Raw genomic sequence first — 16323 nt, forward strand, 5'->3', positions numbered from 1 at the left:
AGACAAACCCACAAGCTTTATTTCCCTTCCAGATTTTGCCTACAGCACTGTGGCTCTAAACATCTGTTCTCTGGGTTCTGCTGTTTCTGCTGCATATGGAGACTGGTGCTGAAACAAAATGAGTTGCTGAAAGGGAGGTACAAGCTGTATGAGGGAAGAAATGTGATCTGAGTAGTGTAGAGTAAAAGATGTAGAGCCTGAGACTGAACTGGTGCCTGAGTCTTCTATTCGCTCCCGCTGGATGCGTGGGCAGATCTTTTCCTAGTCTTGAGAATATACATGATCTGCAGTGCATGGGTTTGAATTCCTCACTTGTGACCTTTGGGTCAGGCTTGCAGTGGTATTCAAGGTCTGCTTTCCTTGCCTAGCTAAGCCATCCTTAAGATGGAGCTCATGTTGTAGGATGCTTAATGAACCCAGAGGTTCTGATAGCCAGGGAAGGATAGCAAAAACTGATGGACCTGGGTCCAGTTGTACAATAGTTTCTTTGGCACTACTGAAGTCATATAAATATACACTGGCTTAGAAGAGATTAAAAACTAGTCAGACAAAGAGCATAACAGCCAGTATGAATACAGCATAATGTTATCTTCCTGTTTCTGAACAAAGCTGGCCAGTGTTAGATACTGACTTATTTATAAGATGTAGCTGTAGTTTTGCTTCTTGTTCCATTTTTTTTCTCTCTGCTAACCAGGCTGCTTTCTCACCCTTCAAGAGTTCTGAGCTTTTGCAGGGTGTGGGCTGGGGAGATGACCATGGTTGGGAGTATTGTCTTAGGGAATTGCAACAGCAGAAGAATATTGCTGCCAGGAGAGGAGGAGCAGCCTCATATCCAATGGACTCATGTAGTGTGAGCAGGTACCTGCTGGGCATAAATAGCCCTTTGGTGGGGCAGTCATCATGTTTGCAGAGAAGCTGCCTCTGTAGCTCCCTTGGGGGCAATCAGACAGGCTGTGTGGTGGGATGAGCCCAGGACTGGGCCAGAATGATTCCCCAGCATGGCAGGCTTTGGCTGGAAGGCAGCCAGGAGCTTCTCTCCTGGGAGCTTTATTTCAGGCTTTGCTGTTACTTGCTGGATTGTGAACGTGTCTATTTACACTCCCCCATATCAGAGGCTTTCAGCTACTTTGGTTTTGTCTGCTCTGAAGTTGGCTCCAAAGTGCTAGGTGTCACCAATGCTTCTGGGTCCAGGTGGTGGCAGGAGCAGTGGAGTTCTGGCTGCAGTGAGAAAGAGGTCAGAGGTCTGGCTCCAGAGGTCAGAGCCACTGTCTGCACTGTCTCTCCCGAGTGCTGAACTGCACTGTGTGTGCCTCTCATGCTTAGCAGAGAGGCAGAACAGTTCCTTTTGGCCAGGGGAAATCTGCAGATTAATAAATTACTGTCTGTAAAACACTTTGAAGATGGAAAACCCTGTGCACCTCCTCAGGATTATTACTATATGGCTCTTATTCTACTGATGGGGTTCCAGTGGCCTTATTTTCTTTATGATTTGTGACAGCCCCAGAAGCTGAGAAGCTTATTTTAGTGTGTAAAGTCAAAAGGAAAATAGATTAAACTGCATTATTGTTTTCTAAAGAGACTAAATCCCTCCCCCACCATCATCTCCTGGGATTTCCTGACTTCCTCCTACTCTTCCAATCTCAGCTTCTTGCTGTCCTAATTTAGGACGTGATTTTATAACCATCCATGCCCATCTGTGAGCTACTGTGGTTGTAGAAGTTTATGGCACTTGGGGGTATGAAGTCATTTGACAGTGAGGGTGTTGGAAGGCGCCCAGCCCTGGAGTGGATGGAGATAAAAGCTGTGGAGCAGAGCTGACCTGGGTGCAGACGTGTCCCTGCAGCTGCCAGCCTCCCTCCACACCAGCAGAGCTGTGCCCACTCAGGAGATAAAACCTCACATCTGCTTCTTGTCAGCTGAGGAAATGGGTTGTGAAGGGTGAGCTCTGTGCAGTGTCACCATGGTGTGACCTATCTGCACTGAAGTGCAGGAGTGAGTGGAGGAAAGCAGCCCCTTTTGGGTGTGTTGCTGATAGGGTATTGAACAGTCACTTCTGCTCCTCTGTGTGTATCCAGCAGGGCAGCAGGAGCTGCCATGTCCCTCTGGCAGCCCCAGAGGTGTGCTCTCACTGCCTGACGTTTTGTGGCACCAAGGTGACTCTGCTGGACTCTTGGACCCTTGTAGAGCATTTCACTGCCTGCTGCATCTGTTCAGTTCCCATCCTTGCCCCAGGACAGCTGTTGCAGCATCTTTGTAATGCACAGAAGAATTGCTGGCTGTATTTTAAAGCAGGCAGCAGAGCACCTGGCTAAGTGCAGTAACTGGCCTGCATGGGTTTAGCTGAGCAAGCCTGTTGGCAGAGCCAGGAGTTTAGCCTGGACCTTGTCAAGTCCTAGTGTGGTGTCCCAGGCACACAGGAGCCCCTGCCAGGTTAAGCACTGTTCAGCAGTGGTGCTGATCAGATAAACCCCCTTTACATCTATGTTGCATTTTGCAATGGGGTGTTCCATTTCCTGTACCTCTCCTCTTCCTATGCTGCTCTGCTTTGCTTCACACAAAAATTTTCTCAATGAAGTCAGATGGAAAGTAGCTGTTTGCTCTTCTTATCCTTCAGGGAAGCAGTTCATGCCCCTACCTTTATCATTTTGATCTCAAATTTAAAGAAAGCCTCCAGAAAAATATGTCAAGCTTGCTAGAGAAATCTGAATATAAATTTTTTTTGGGGTTTCTTTTTGGCCCAGTTGCTGGAGGTAACCAAAATACTCTGCCACATGCAGTAAACAGCTTTATGCACAGATAGAGAGTGAAGTCAGAGAGCTCACTGTGGAGGAGTTCTGAGACACAAATAAAGACTACCCATGTTACAGGCTGTGCTTGATGAGATAAGGCGATTCAGAGTCAGAAGCTCTGGGCTCCATTACAGAATCATCATTTTTTGGATGTCTTGCTTTGGCTGCTTCCCCTGAAGTCAACAGTTTATTCAGTCATCTTACTTGTCATGAATTTGGCAGAGGCAGGTTTTCACACCTGTTCAAATTAGACATTCAGGGTCTAAAGTTAATCCACCACAATGTACAAGTGCTTTTTGAAACTGAGCCATTCTGCAACAGAAAGTCCTTTTCCTTCTTTTCTCAGCTATCCTACTTATTCAAATGATAAAAGCACCTGGGGAGAGAGAGACTCCACCCTAGTGTGCAGCATCCAGAAGAGAGGCTTCTGTGGGGGCACCACAGCTCAGTGGCAGCACAGGATGAATATGATGAGACTTGGAGAAGTGTAAGACCATGTCAGCAATGCCATCACAGCACAGCTACATGGATGGGGTTGGGCTGTGTGGGAGGTTTGTGCCAGGACCACTTCCACCTCGTTGCTCTACTGGAGAGGCTGTGGGAGGAAGGCAGTGAGGTTATGAGAGGCCTCTTTGGATGCATTTCCACTGGAAGTGAGATTATAGATTTCTGCAGAGTTGGCACAGCTTCTAGGCTGAGCCTCCAAGGCAGCATTCAGCTACAACCAGTTTTTAGGTGTTCTGTGGCCACCATCACTGCTGAGAAGTAGTGAGAGCAAATGGTGAGAGCCAGCTGGTCTTGGCTGGGTCTAACCCAACTTCTGTGTCATTCCCACCCATCTCAGCATGTTTTGGTTTGTGCCCCTTCTCCCAGTTAAGGGCAGAGCTTCTCATTTGTTCTGTTCCCTGCTCCTCTCCCTCTGCCCTGTTGTGTGGTCAGGTGGGACAGTACTGAGCAGAGACCACAGCCAGGGAGCAGGGGGTGGTCCCGTGCAGGGTGGGAAAGGGAGAATGCAGACACAGTGGGGAGAGTGGGTGCCCCTGGCACTGGCATCAACGGGAGATGCACCCACAAGTGCTGCTGGCCACAGCTGGTGCCCCCTGTGCTCACAGCACTGCTCCTCCATTCAGCCTGGCTTCCTCTGCTTCCTTCTCACTGACTGAGCTTGAAAGATGGTGGTGAGGAAACTTTTTTAAAGGTAACAGTGATTAATTCTTGCTTAATTGTTTTGTGTGATCAGCTTTTTCTGCCTTGTTGATGCTGATTTGTCCTTCACAATAACGGGCTGGCCTTGCTGTGCCCCTCAGGTAGAGGCTGACTCATACCAGCTTTGCTTTAAGGTGAGGCAGCAGGGGCAGATGGAGAAAGTAGGAAGCTGTTGAGATATGGCTTGGCAGCCCCAAAAAACCAACTGTGTCCTGGGTCAGAGAAAAGAAGTGTGGCAAGGTGGTCAAGGGAGGTGATTCTGCCCCTCTGCTCTGCTCTGGTGAGACCCCACCTGCAGTGGTGTGTTCAGCTCTGGGGTCCCCAGCATACAAGGGACATGAATGAGTGGGAGTGAGTCCAGAGGAGGGCTGGGGGCACCTCTGCTGTGAAAACAGGCTGAGAGAATTGGGGCCATTCAGCCTGGAAAAGAAGAGGTTCTGAGGAGACCATAGAGCCCTTCCAGTACAGAAAGCTGCAGAAGGATTCTCACAGGGTGTGTAGTGATGGGACCAGGGAGGGTGACCTTAAATGTAGGGAGGGTAGGTTTAAATTTGATATTAGGAGGAAATTGTTTGCTGTAAGGGTGGTGAGGCACTGGGACAGGATACCCAGAAAAGCTGTGGGTGACCTATGCCTGGAAGTGTTCCAGGCCAGGTAAAATGGGTCTTTAAGACATGTGGTCTAGAGGGTGATGTCCCTGCACCCACAGCAGGAGTTGGAACTGGGTGGTTTTTAAAGTTCCTTCCAACCCAAGTCATCCTGTGACAGTACAGCCCCATCTGATGCTGCAGCTGAGGTGGTGTGAGGAGCACCATGGTGATGGCTTCGTGTCCTGCTGCCCCTGCACAGTCCCAGTCTGCATGCAAGGCACATGAAATCAAGGTGGGCATCTACATCCTCACCCTTCTGCCCTGCCTGCACTTCATCTTCCAGTTCTGGAGATGGTGTTTCCTTCTACCATGCAGCCTCCCTCTAGCCTGTGTGCTCCTCACCCCCTTTCCTGAGCAGGGCTGTGCAAACAGCACCATTTCTTGCCTTTTTCCTGCCTTGTCTGTCCCAGGTGGGTATTATGGGTCATAGGCTGCCTTGCTGTGTAATTGCAAAGCATGCAGCAGTAAGAGGGGTCAAGGTGTCTGCAGTGCTCTTGATTGGTACTGAGAGCAAGGTGGCTTCTTTCAAAGCCATTTTGCAGAGGCATTTCTAGGAAGATGCATTTATGGGATGGTGTCTTTTTTAGAGAATTTTACTCTGTCCCTCAAGTGTGTGTGCAGTGCTCCATTTGCTGCAGCACAGAAGAGACATGGAGTTTGGTATAGCTCTATTCCTCACTAGTTTCCATTTGTTAGGGAACCTCTGGAGTTACAGCATGAATGCTGATCCCACTTGATTTAATCAGGAGCTGCTTTGAACTCCAGCAGCTGTTTTGTGCAGGAGATATTTCAGGAGAGAAGAAACTCACTTCTGAGGCTTAGCCAGTGAAAAGAAGTGTGAGTTGCTACAAATGGGCACAGCACCATAGAAGTTAGTGCTGTTTCTCACAATTAGAGCTGGATCTTTGCATCTTCTTTCTGCAGTGCTCCCTCAATATTGTTGCTGGAATCAGGATATATCAATGTGTGTATATATATGTTTTTTTTCATAGTGGGACTGTTTTATGCCACTGAAGGGTCAATCATGCCATTTTTTCAGACTATCTCCAGTTCAGGCTGACACACAAGCAGTTGCATGCTGATGTTAGCAGCAAGTAGGCTCTGAATAGCCTATAGAGCTTAAAATAGTGGAAGGAGCACAAAATAGTGTGGGGAGCTGTTGGATGCAAATAAAATTATAGCAATAATAATGTGAGTATCCCCTTTACTTAATGGATGTGTGTGCATATGTTGCCCCATCTGCTGGGCTCTGCTGCAGAAGTGCCACCACAGCAAAGGTTGCTGTTGTCACAGGGAGAAGAGCACTGTCACAGCTGAGGAGAAGGAGTTTCACAAAGGTGTGTGTGTGTGTGAGGGGTGCCCTGCAGTTCTCACACATTCTATCAGGCAGAGCCTGGCTGTCTTGGGAGTAAAACACCCCAAAATGTAGAAACAGCAGTGTATCTGTCAGCATGGCACAGGGAGGAGGGAAGCTGTGCAAAGCACCACAGTTTGTGTCCTTGGTGTTTTATGTGCTAAGGAGAGCAGCCTGGCATCTCAATTTGCTCCTGTGCTCTGGGTGTAGCTGCTCATCACCAGCAGCTCTGTGCTGTGTCTGGGTTCAGCTCAGAGTTTGCAGCACCCCAGGGCAGGGCACACCTGGGGAGCCTTAGCACCACCTGTTTGCTGTGACAGAGTCCCTGAAGCCAGGCCAACTCTGAGACAAAACCTCCAGGTACAGCTCTGACAGTAAAACAGTAACAGTCCCCTCTTCCCAAGGCCTGGGCATTGTTTTAGAGAAATGTAGGGAGAAAAAAAAGAAAATGGTTGTATTTATTTTCAATAACTCATTCAGGTTGAACGGGTAAGTAGTTTTACAGTGCTGATTTATGGGCTGTTGCAAAATGCAAGAGCTGCTCAGGATTGCAAATTTCATTGATCTTGACTCGAAGAATTTCAGTACAGTAATGTTTTATATAGTTTCCTCTCTCCCCAGTCCTGCCATTTGAAGTAATAAGGATGATTTGCCTTTATGCAGCCCAAGAGGAGACACAAGTCAGGTGCTGGGAAGAGAACCTGGGCATCCTGATTTACAGATCCAGATCTGCTCCTTTCACAGGGGAAGCCTTTCTTTACAGGAAAAAATGCCCTGTCTCCATGAGTAACAGGCCATGCTTTATCCTGCAGTTAGCAGGCAGTCTCTGAAGGCTCATTTCCCTCATCACCACTCTAAGGACACCTGACCATGCCTAGTTCATGGCCCCACCAGCATAAAGCAGCCTGCTGGTTCCAGTTTGCCCTAATCATGGTGGTGATGGGCCATTATGCTCCTGCCCATGGTGTGAGGCTTCCAGCATGGTTTGGTCTTTGAAAATGAGTCTTGGCTGTGGTAGCAGCCATAGTGTGTGATGCTGTGCACTTTTGAAAGATCTGTATGTTTTTGATGATGAACGCTCTCAAGACATTTGGGTTTGGTGTTCCTATGAACAAATGCTTGTGTTCTGGGTAGCTTCATTGCCTTTTCCTAGCCCAATTCATTTTCTTCCTCCAGAAGTAGCACTCTGTCATATGGGTGTTTGGCATACTGCAGGAGGAGCAGTGCAGCTTGCATTTACAGTTATGTGTAAACCCGCCAGAAAACATTTCTATTCTTACTGGCCCAGATTCCTCCTGCCCATGACTAACCATTGCTGAGCCATAGGAGTTAACATCACTGCCTTTAAATGCTGCAGGCCTGTCTTCTCAAAGGTTTATCTCTGCTTTTCTTCATTAAGTATGAATTTGGGGGCAAGCTACATCCCACTGTCTATTTAGGGAAGAATAAATGCCAGAAACCCTGCTTTGGGTATGTGAAGTCAGTTCAGAAGAATTCAGAAGGATTTGGCTCAAAGAGCATATTGTATTCTGTTTCTCCTCTCAGTCTGACTTCTAATATCTGCAAATGGGAGAGGCTTTGCAGTGTCGTCTCTGGTGAGCCTGTGTGTGATGTGCTGAGACACTGCTCACAAGGATTGCTGCAGGCAGCACACCCCTCTCCTGTTTGACTCATTTTGGGTTCTCAGACGTCAGGCTGCCCTAGCAAATGCCTCCCAGCAGCTCCAAGAGAGGCACTGGGAAGTGTGCCACGCTGTGCTCTGCCTCCTCAGTGTGGGGAGACAGGAGGTGCAGTGACAGCAGCTCCTGTGCCTCAGTTGGCTCTCACGGGGCAGGTTGCTCTCAGGTTGCTCTCAGGTTTGCTGACACCCTGGTACTGTGCTTTGCTTGCACTGAGTCCCAGCCTGCCTGGGCATCCTCATGGCTAGGAGGAATGGAGTGGAGAAGAGTTCTCGGAAGAGAAATGGGTTTGGACTGTGCTTTTTGTCATGAAGCTGTTTGATAATGACAGGAATATTTTTTTAAAAAGTAATTAAAGAAAAGAAGCTCTGTACAGCTTTTTCTCATGCTGGCTGGTTTCTGTCAGTCCAAATCTGCTGTGAGCCACACTCAGCCATTGCCTGTTGTTGAACTGTGCTTGGGGTTTGCACCTGGGCACTGCCTGGGAATGCAAGAGAACCTACTGCTACCTCCTCCACACTGTCCCTTCTGCCCCCCAGCCTCCAGTTCTAAACTTCACTATCAACAGTCTTTCTGTGTCACTTGTTACTGCTTGTACTCATTGTGTTATCCTGGTGTGCACAGGTGTCACATGAATCCATCACAGGAAGGACAGTCCTCACATCTGGAAGCCCCAGTCCAGCTTCTTCTGGCAGGGAAAGTGACCCACAGCTCTAAGGGAGGGTTGATGTTTGAGGTTTTTTTTTCCTCCTCTTTCAGCACATCTGTTTCCATCTTCCCTATCATTGTGTATGGATGCACACACACCTCTGGCATTACTGTCATCCAAATTTTATCTTCCCACATAAGACTTTTGTGGCAAATTTTCTTGGAGCTCTAGGAAGCCTAGTTTTATGCAGGAATATCCTATTCTGTTGTCCTGATGAGAGATAAATAGCTTGGCAGGAACGTAGGAGGTGTACAAATGAAAACAGAAGTTTCCAGGTTCTCTAGAAATGAACACAATGTTCTTGCTCTGTTTTATGAAAGCCCAGTTTGCTTTCATTGAGAACATTATGGTTTTGCCTCTGATTTTAGTGGGGGCAGGACCAAGGGCCGTGGGGAGCATGGGCAGAACTGTTTTCCTCCTGCAGACTTGCAAGCCTAAGGCACCTTGTTCTTCTGGCTGCAGAACGCTGCGATGACTGGGGTGTGGACACCATGAAGCAGATCCAGATTTATGATGGGGAGCCTGCCAAGATCAAATGCCCACTGTTTGAGACCTTCTTGAAGTACAACTATAGCACAGCCCATTCTGCTGGCCTGACCCTGATCTGGTACAGGATCGCACAGGACCGGGATCTGGAGGAGCCCATTAATTATCGTCTGCCAGACAATCACATCAGTAAGGATAAAGACACCCTTTGGTTCTGGCCTGCTCTTCTCAATGACACTGGGAATTACACCTGCATGCTCAGGTACGTTGTGTGGTGCAGTTTCTGTAGCTTTCAGTGCAATCAAGGGATTTCCATGGAGGTGGGGAAATGATGCTGTTAGCACCAGATCTTTTTGTGGGGAGACGACCATTTACATAAGCATTAATGGGAAAAGAATGTTACAATTATAAGACTGCTCAGTGCTGAGCCAATTTACATGGCAATAATGCTTGGAGCCTTGCAGACACTAATGAGCGTGCCTCTCCTTGCTGCAAGTGTCCGTGAAAATATTATTGCTGAGCCCATGGCAAAATCCACAGGCGCTCACCATTAAGAAGTGATCTGCATTTCCAGAGTAAAAATAGCTTCAGATGCAGGGGTAATGTTTTGACTGCACGCTAATTTGGCAAAGATTCATGAGATTCAGACTTCTAGGAAATTAAAAGTGTGTCTAACTGTGGTGCAAAACGAACATAGCATCTGCTATGCACAAGAGCTCTTTCTGATCTTCCTCATGTTGTCTTTTGTCCATGACTTTGACCTTATGATCTGCTTTAGCACCAGGGGAGTGGATGTTGCTTGTTAGTCATCTTTATAGGCTTTTGTGAGCTTGTGTGGCCACCTCTGGTGGGGTTTTCTTTCCCATTTATAAATGAGTCAACTAAGTCTGTACATACCTCATCAGCGCTATGATGCTCCTTATTGCAGATGTAATTTTTATTTCATTCCACTTCACTGCTGTAGGAGTAAACAAGTTTCAGCTAATCAGCCCTGTTCATGTCCACCCTTAGGAACACAACCTATTGCAGCAAAGTTGCTTTTCCCTTGGAGGTTGTTCCAAAAGACCAGCACTCTTGTGTGAGCCATTCCATAAAACCCACTGAGGAGATGTTCTACTTGGAGCACACCAATCAGAAGATTACATGTCCAGATATTGATGGATTTTACCCTGCCAGTGTGACACCAACTGTCAAGTGGTACCTGGTAAGAAGGACTTGCATGGGCAGCAGGAGGATGCAGTGGTGTGTGTGAAAAAGCAATGGTTGGCATAACAGTCATGTAACTGCATTTCAGAGTCTCCCCAGTGACAATGTTGTTAATGAAGCTCTGTTAATTTTAAGAGCTCTGCTTCCATTGAGTTCAAGGGTAAAACTGCTCTTGGAAAGGAATTGAGAGCTAACACTGAAGCTTTTTTGACCAGCATGCACAAGTGAAAAATCCTCCTAGGAGGGATTTAGGTGGCTCAGTTCTGTTATGGGCAGTGTGCCTGACCTGCTGTGTGTGAGCTTCTCACTTCCCTGTAAAGGAAACTGTCATTCATATTCCCTCTTCTTTAAAAAACCCCACCTGTTAATGAAAATGGCATCCTTTCCAAAATCCTCTGAGGTCAGGAAGTAAAGTTGTACATCAGGCTCTGCGAGGACAATGGATGTCCTTTTTGACACAATTCAGCAAACCTCTTTTCTGAAGACTGAGACATCTCTACCCCACCCTCCATACTTTTCTGTTTATTAGACTGTCTCTAGCCATCCTCAAGCTCTTGCCTACAGAATTACTGCTCAATTTTACTAAATTTGATTTCACTCTTTCTCTCTAGATGGATGCTTCTAGTCAGTAGAGAATAAGAAGTCTCAGGGGATGTAAAGTCTGAGAGTTATGGGAATAAATTTTTTAATAACATCCTATAAAGTGCTTTTGTATTTCTAGATAGAAGATGTTGTATAAGTGAATTTAATAATAAGGAAGTTGTCAACAAATGAATCTGCTGATTTAAAAAAAAAATTAAAAGACCCAGAAGAAAACCCCACCTCTAAAACCCTTCAGGAAAAACTTCCTCTTGTATCAAAAGGAGCTGCTTCACTCCAGTAGTTTAAATGCTTTACTTGTATCGTTCATTGAAATTCACATCTCGGCAATCAATTAGTAGAATGAAACAAAAAGCCCCTTGGAAGTAATTTTTCAGGCAGCAAGTCATCCCATGCCTAATAAAAATCATTAAAAATGGTATATGACCCCTGTCTTAAACTACCCCATTAGGATGTATCTGATTTGGAAATGTACCATTCAAAAATAATCTCTTAGAAAATGTGCACATCTTTGGGTTTTATGACAATCAAGATGTTATCTGCATAACCTCTTTCTGAAAAGGGATCTCCAGCTTGGTATTTTGGCAGTTTTCCTGCCTTGCCTGACAGAAAGAGAGGAGTTATTAAGGTTTACGTACTACAGATTCTCATTTGCTGTTTGCAAATTCTGGGGCCTCATCCTCAGCTGAAGTCAGCCGGGAGAGCTTGATTAGTCCCAAAAGATGGTCATCAATGGGGTACATGTCCTTTAGTCTGAGTAGTCATTTGTGAATACGTCATTGTTTTCTTCTTATCACTTTTTACTTTTATTCTTCACTCTGCTGAGGTGCTCATTTTGATTGCCAAGGTACTTCTGGATCAGAGATCTCTCCTTTATAAAACTGTCTGTGTTTAAAGTGGGATAAAGCTATTAGGGTGACCAGCTTCATCACTTCATTTTCAAGGTGAACATAGCAGTCTATACTCCAACATGCTCAGAGTTCATGGTATTTACTTCTGACCTACATAGTGATCCCAAGTGTCATATTAATAGTTTAAAATCAGATCTTTGTAGTAGTGTAGTAGCATTTAAATCAATATCTGTACTTTTGAATCCAAAACTCGAGCATTTTCCTGCCTGACTCCAGAACTGCATCTCGGTGGATGGCTTCTATGAGCGACACCCCCAAGGGCCCCGGCTTGTCATTGCCATTGTCCGCAGTGCGTATAAAGGGAATTACACCTGCATCGTGACCTTCAAGGACCACGGGAGAACCTATAATCTCACCAGAACTGTAAAGATGAAGGTGGTGGGTAAGAATGGCTTCAAAATGTGTAAAATGCATGTGGGTAGCTGCAGAAGTGGTAAAAACAGCTGGCAGAGTTTGTTGCAGGATTCATTTGTGGTTGTATTCCATCTGCATTACCCAACTGACCTGGCGTGTTTTTCCTTGCTGGGGTCAGACTTGTTTGACTGTCCAGAGCTTATTGCAGTAGAGATATCTTCCACCACCTTGTCAAATGCCCCAAAGACAGAGAGTGTCCAGGCTCAGGCTGGTGAGGTTCAGCCCATGACATGGCCAGGGGTACCCTCTGCTGGCATGTGAATGCATAACCTTGGCACTCCTGCTTGTCTCCTGTGCCCTTTGCTAGTCACTGTCTGTGGGATTGTCACTTCATAGCCAACTTCTCTTAATCTTGGAATCCAAAACCATCTGTGCTGGGGTTGAGACTGCTAATCAGCCAGGCAGAGCTCCAGGTACCCCCTGCTTGGGCACATCCATCCCAGGTACAGAAGTTCAGCCTACCTGCCAGGGAATTGTAGAGTTAAAAAACCTAGTGAGCTGTAGGATACGATCTGAGTTCTATGGAATAAGCTGTCTTAAGGGTTGAAATAAATACTTGTGACACAAAATGATGTTTGTATTTTGTTTTTTAGAAGCAGCAGTAAAAAGAAACTGGTGCAGGTTATGCACCATGTGGGAGATAATAAGGTTAGGGAGCTCTTCTAATGTGAGAGGCCCAAACCAGCTTATCTAAACCTGGGGGAAGCCTCAAAATCTGGATCTGGCCCTGAGTTTGGGGACTAGGATTAGATTTGTGTGTGCAGGAACTCTGCAGCAGGAATACATCACAAGTTAGACTGGGTGTGATGCGAGGGGGTTGGGAGTGAGGCTGCAAGAATTCCAGGTTTTCATGAAGTGTGGGTCCCCATGGGGGCTCTCTCTTGTCTCCTACAGGATCTCCAAACAAGGCCTTGCCACCACAGTTCACCTCTCCAAATGAGAAAGTTGTGTATGAGCTGGAAGCAGGTAAAGTCCAACACTCACAGCCTGCCAGTGGGAGACCCAGCCATGCACAAGGCTCTCCCCTTCCACTGCATCCCCTGTGCTTTTGCCATGGGCTGCCTGGTACACAGTGTGGGATGCCAGTTCTTGATGCTAGAATAGGAGAGCACAGCTTTAAAAGTTGATTTTTTTTGCAAGCACAACTAAAGGCATGGAGATACAGAACTGCAGCTGCAGATGAAATGGGGACACTCAGCTGCTTAGGAGAATTCCTGTAGGATCTTGTCTCCGCCCTGGCCCAGGCTGTGGTTTGTTCCCATCCTCCCTCATTCACCCCTAGAATGGCTTCAGCCTTCTAGCCAATTCTTGCTCATCTTCCTTTTTGTTGGCTAATGACTTCCTAATTAATGACAGCTCTCCTTCTGCTGACCTCACAGCACTGGGTAATGGGGTGCCACACCCTTTCCCTCAACCCTTCCCCCACACCCTCAGTTTTGCCTAATAGCTTTTTGGAGAAATTCCCTTTATCAAATGGATTGTGTCCCATTACATTGCTGTAATAAATGTAGTGGCAATGATGATGATTAGCACCAGAGTCTTCACTTTAAAGAACAGCTCTTTTGGCTCAGAAGGTCAGATTTCATCCACAGTCCTCTGTAAGATAAAATTGCTTACAGGCTGATCACCAAGATATTCACACTCCCAAGTCTGATCTTCAGCAGAAGTAAAATTCCTGAAGAAATGCTTCTAAACCAAAATGCTTTTGTGGAGCTTGATCCTTCACTTTATGGCGTTTGTCCCCTGTGCAGTGGGATCGATTAGCACTGCCCAGCTTTCCATGGAAGTGGTTGGCATGGAGCACATCCCTTTGGGTGGGTCACTTGGTGCAGTCCAGGAATTTGTAACACATTTGAGAAGGCAGGACATTTTTTTCTATTTATCTGTCTGTCAGAAATCATCATGTCCAGGGATGTTAAGCTGTTATTACAGTTTTTGTCAGAAAGTGGATGTTGGCCTCATTCCTTACTGAAGGGAGGCAGAGCTCAGGCTGACAGGATTTTGGAAAGCACTGAAGTGAGGGTGGTGCTGTTCCTGCACTGCAGTACCTTTTCTTCTAGGAGATGTTGGTCCTTTCTTTGCAGGTGAGGACCTTATCCTGCCCTGTGAGGTCTTCTTCACATTCCTGAAGGACTCCCGGACTGAGGTGTGGTGGACCATAGATGGGAGAAACACAGATGACATCACGGACCCCAGGATAAAAGTCACACAAAGGTAACATGTGACATGAACCTTCAGTTGTATCCAATCCCCTGGGTCCTGTGTGGGTACAGGCATGTGACAGTGCTAGTGGAGTGTGTAGTCTCTCTGTTAATCAGAAGCCCCTGTGTCTGACTGCACCATGCTGTGATGAGCACCAGGACCTCCAAGGAAGAGGCCTCCAGACCTGGACAGTGTCATATCTTACAGATAATGGATTTGAGGGGGCTTTGTTAACCCATCATCATTTGTTCAGGTCCTGGTAGTGATGCCAACAGCTGCTGCTCTTGTGGGACTTACAAACAGGGGTAGATAATCCTATTTAGAGGAGTGTTCCCAAATAGCATAAAGGATAAAAGTGCTTCAGAAAAACAGAGGCTGAAAAAAAGAAAAAGCAATATTATACATAGTATTGATTAGGAAGAATAGAGATTCAATCACATAAAGAACCCAAATGAGGATCAAAGTCCCATTTGCTGAATGCTGAATTACAAGTGGAAGGCAGTCACTGCCCCAGCTGATTTGCAAACCAAGTAGAAAAAGGAAAGGCAAAAGGAAATACTGTATCCTCTTTTTGCAGACGGTCAATTCAGGCAGAGAGAGACAAAGTGACTCATCCAGGACTGCATAGGGAATGTGACGTGAGCTCTGAATCTTGAGTTCATAAGATCTTCTTGTTTATAGGCAAGAACTTCCATTTCCTCTAAAAGGCAATGTGGCACAGCTGCAATGAGAAAATTACGAGTGCTAAAATAAATATTAAGGGAAATCAGATAAAGGAATAGCTGCAGCTGTATTACAATCTGAAGTGTATATTGATTTGTAAATATCAAGTTATGTGTTTTCGCCTTTTTAAAGGAAGAGTTTATATCAGGGAAAGGAATACCTGTCACTAAAAACTTGCTGCACTTTCACATGTGTAATGCTCTAATTTTTCTCTTACAGTGAAATTCCTAGAGATTTTGAAGACAAAACTCTGATAAGGACTCTAACAGTTGCAAAAGCCACGGCAGAGGAGCTGAAGAGGAATTACACTTGCTTTGCCAGGAACGCCAGGGGCGAGGAGCGCAGCCAGGCCGTGGTGCGTGTGAAAGGTACGGAGCTGCAGGGCAGGGCTCAGCAGGGAGGGCTGCTGGGGCTCTTGCTGCTGCCTTGAGCCTTGCCCTGCAAAACAGTGAAGGAGCAAAGAGTTCCAGCAGGCCTTTCTGCCTAACACAGTCTGTTCTGTAGGCACTGCTGTCATACTGCACCACTCCTTGGAGACAGGGGGCAAAGGGCCCTTCCTGGGAAGAGAAAGGACAGATCTGCTGTCCTTACCCATCCATGTGCCACAGCTGAAGCAGAGCTGAGGGGACAGGCTGCTCGAAATTATTTCAGGTTATTTGGTTGTGTGAGGGTTTTGCATGACCCAACAGCTACCAGTTGGCATCCTCCAGATGACAGTCTGCACTCGCTGGCATTGCTCAGAGAGTGAGACAGTCACACCACAACGCTCTCTGCTTTTACTCCTTGCTGTCACAATGCTGCAGTCTAGGTACAGCTACCTCAGCATGAATGGTATAGACTGATTCAGCTCTGTTCTGTGTGGGTTTTTCCTACATTGTTTTTTCATCAAAGATTTGTTTCTTGTTTCCCAGACCCACCTATCAGTAATAAAAGCTATGTGAGGCTTCCTAATTAAGGCAGATTTTTCTGCCTCCTTATCAGTTTCATCTAGAGCTTCAACACCTGCTTTTACTGTAAGCCAGACCTCCCCTCTCCCACAGGGAATGCTGCCATGCCTCGTGTAGCTCACACCAGACACCTTCTTCCCTCCACTCTGCATTCTAAGCATGGGAAGCTCATGGAGGTTTTTACTGGAAGATCTGTTTCGTCTTGGTACTTGTCCTCCTTTTTTAGTCTCATTCCATTGAGACAAACCTTTTCTGGATTGTTAGGGAGAAACAATAGACCACACACATAACTGAGAAAGGCTGAAACCATCTGTCAGTGTGTTCATACTCCATATATAATTCTTCTGCGGTGATAATATTTGTACATGTAGCAGAAGTAAACCTGAAATACCCAGATTCTTTATATATCAGTGCCTAAATACTGTTTTCTCGTGGACTGATATGTAC

The 16323-nt window shown here is 46.3% G+C and overlaps 1 protein-coding gene across 3 annotated transcripts in view; it reads left to right on the plus strand.

Annotated features, from left to right (window-relative positions):
- The window catches only part of IL1RAP (interleukin 1 receptor accessory protein), a 47881-nt gene that overhangs the window by 18475 nt on the left and 13083 nt on the right, over positions 1 to 16323 (plus strand). For all 3 annotated transcript variants that reach the window (XM_056499149.1, XM_056499148.1, XM_056499150.1), the window contains exons 3-8: positions 8850 to 9135; positions 9885 to 10077; positions 11807 to 11972; positions 12899 to 12970; positions 14089 to 14218; positions 15149 to 15297. In XM_056499149.1, the coding sequence (XP_056355124.1) occupies positions 8850 to 9135; positions 9885 to 10077; positions 11807 to 11972; positions 12899 to 12970; positions 14089 to 14218; positions 15149 to 15297 (996 nt within the window). The remainder of the gene's footprint in view (positions 1 to 8849; positions 9136 to 9884; positions 10078 to 11806; positions 11973 to 12898; positions 12971 to 14088; positions 14219 to 15148; positions 15298 to 16323) is intronic.

The sequence above is a fragment of the Oenanthe melanoleuca genome, chromosome 9 (assembly GCF_029582105.1).
Source record: "Oenanthe melanoleuca isolate GR-GAL-2019-014 chromosome 9, OMel1.0, whole genome shotgun sequence".
NCBI classification, from domain to species: domain Eukaryota; kingdom Metazoa; phylum Chordata; class Aves; order Passeriformes; family Muscicapidae; genus Oenanthe; species Oenanthe melanoleuca.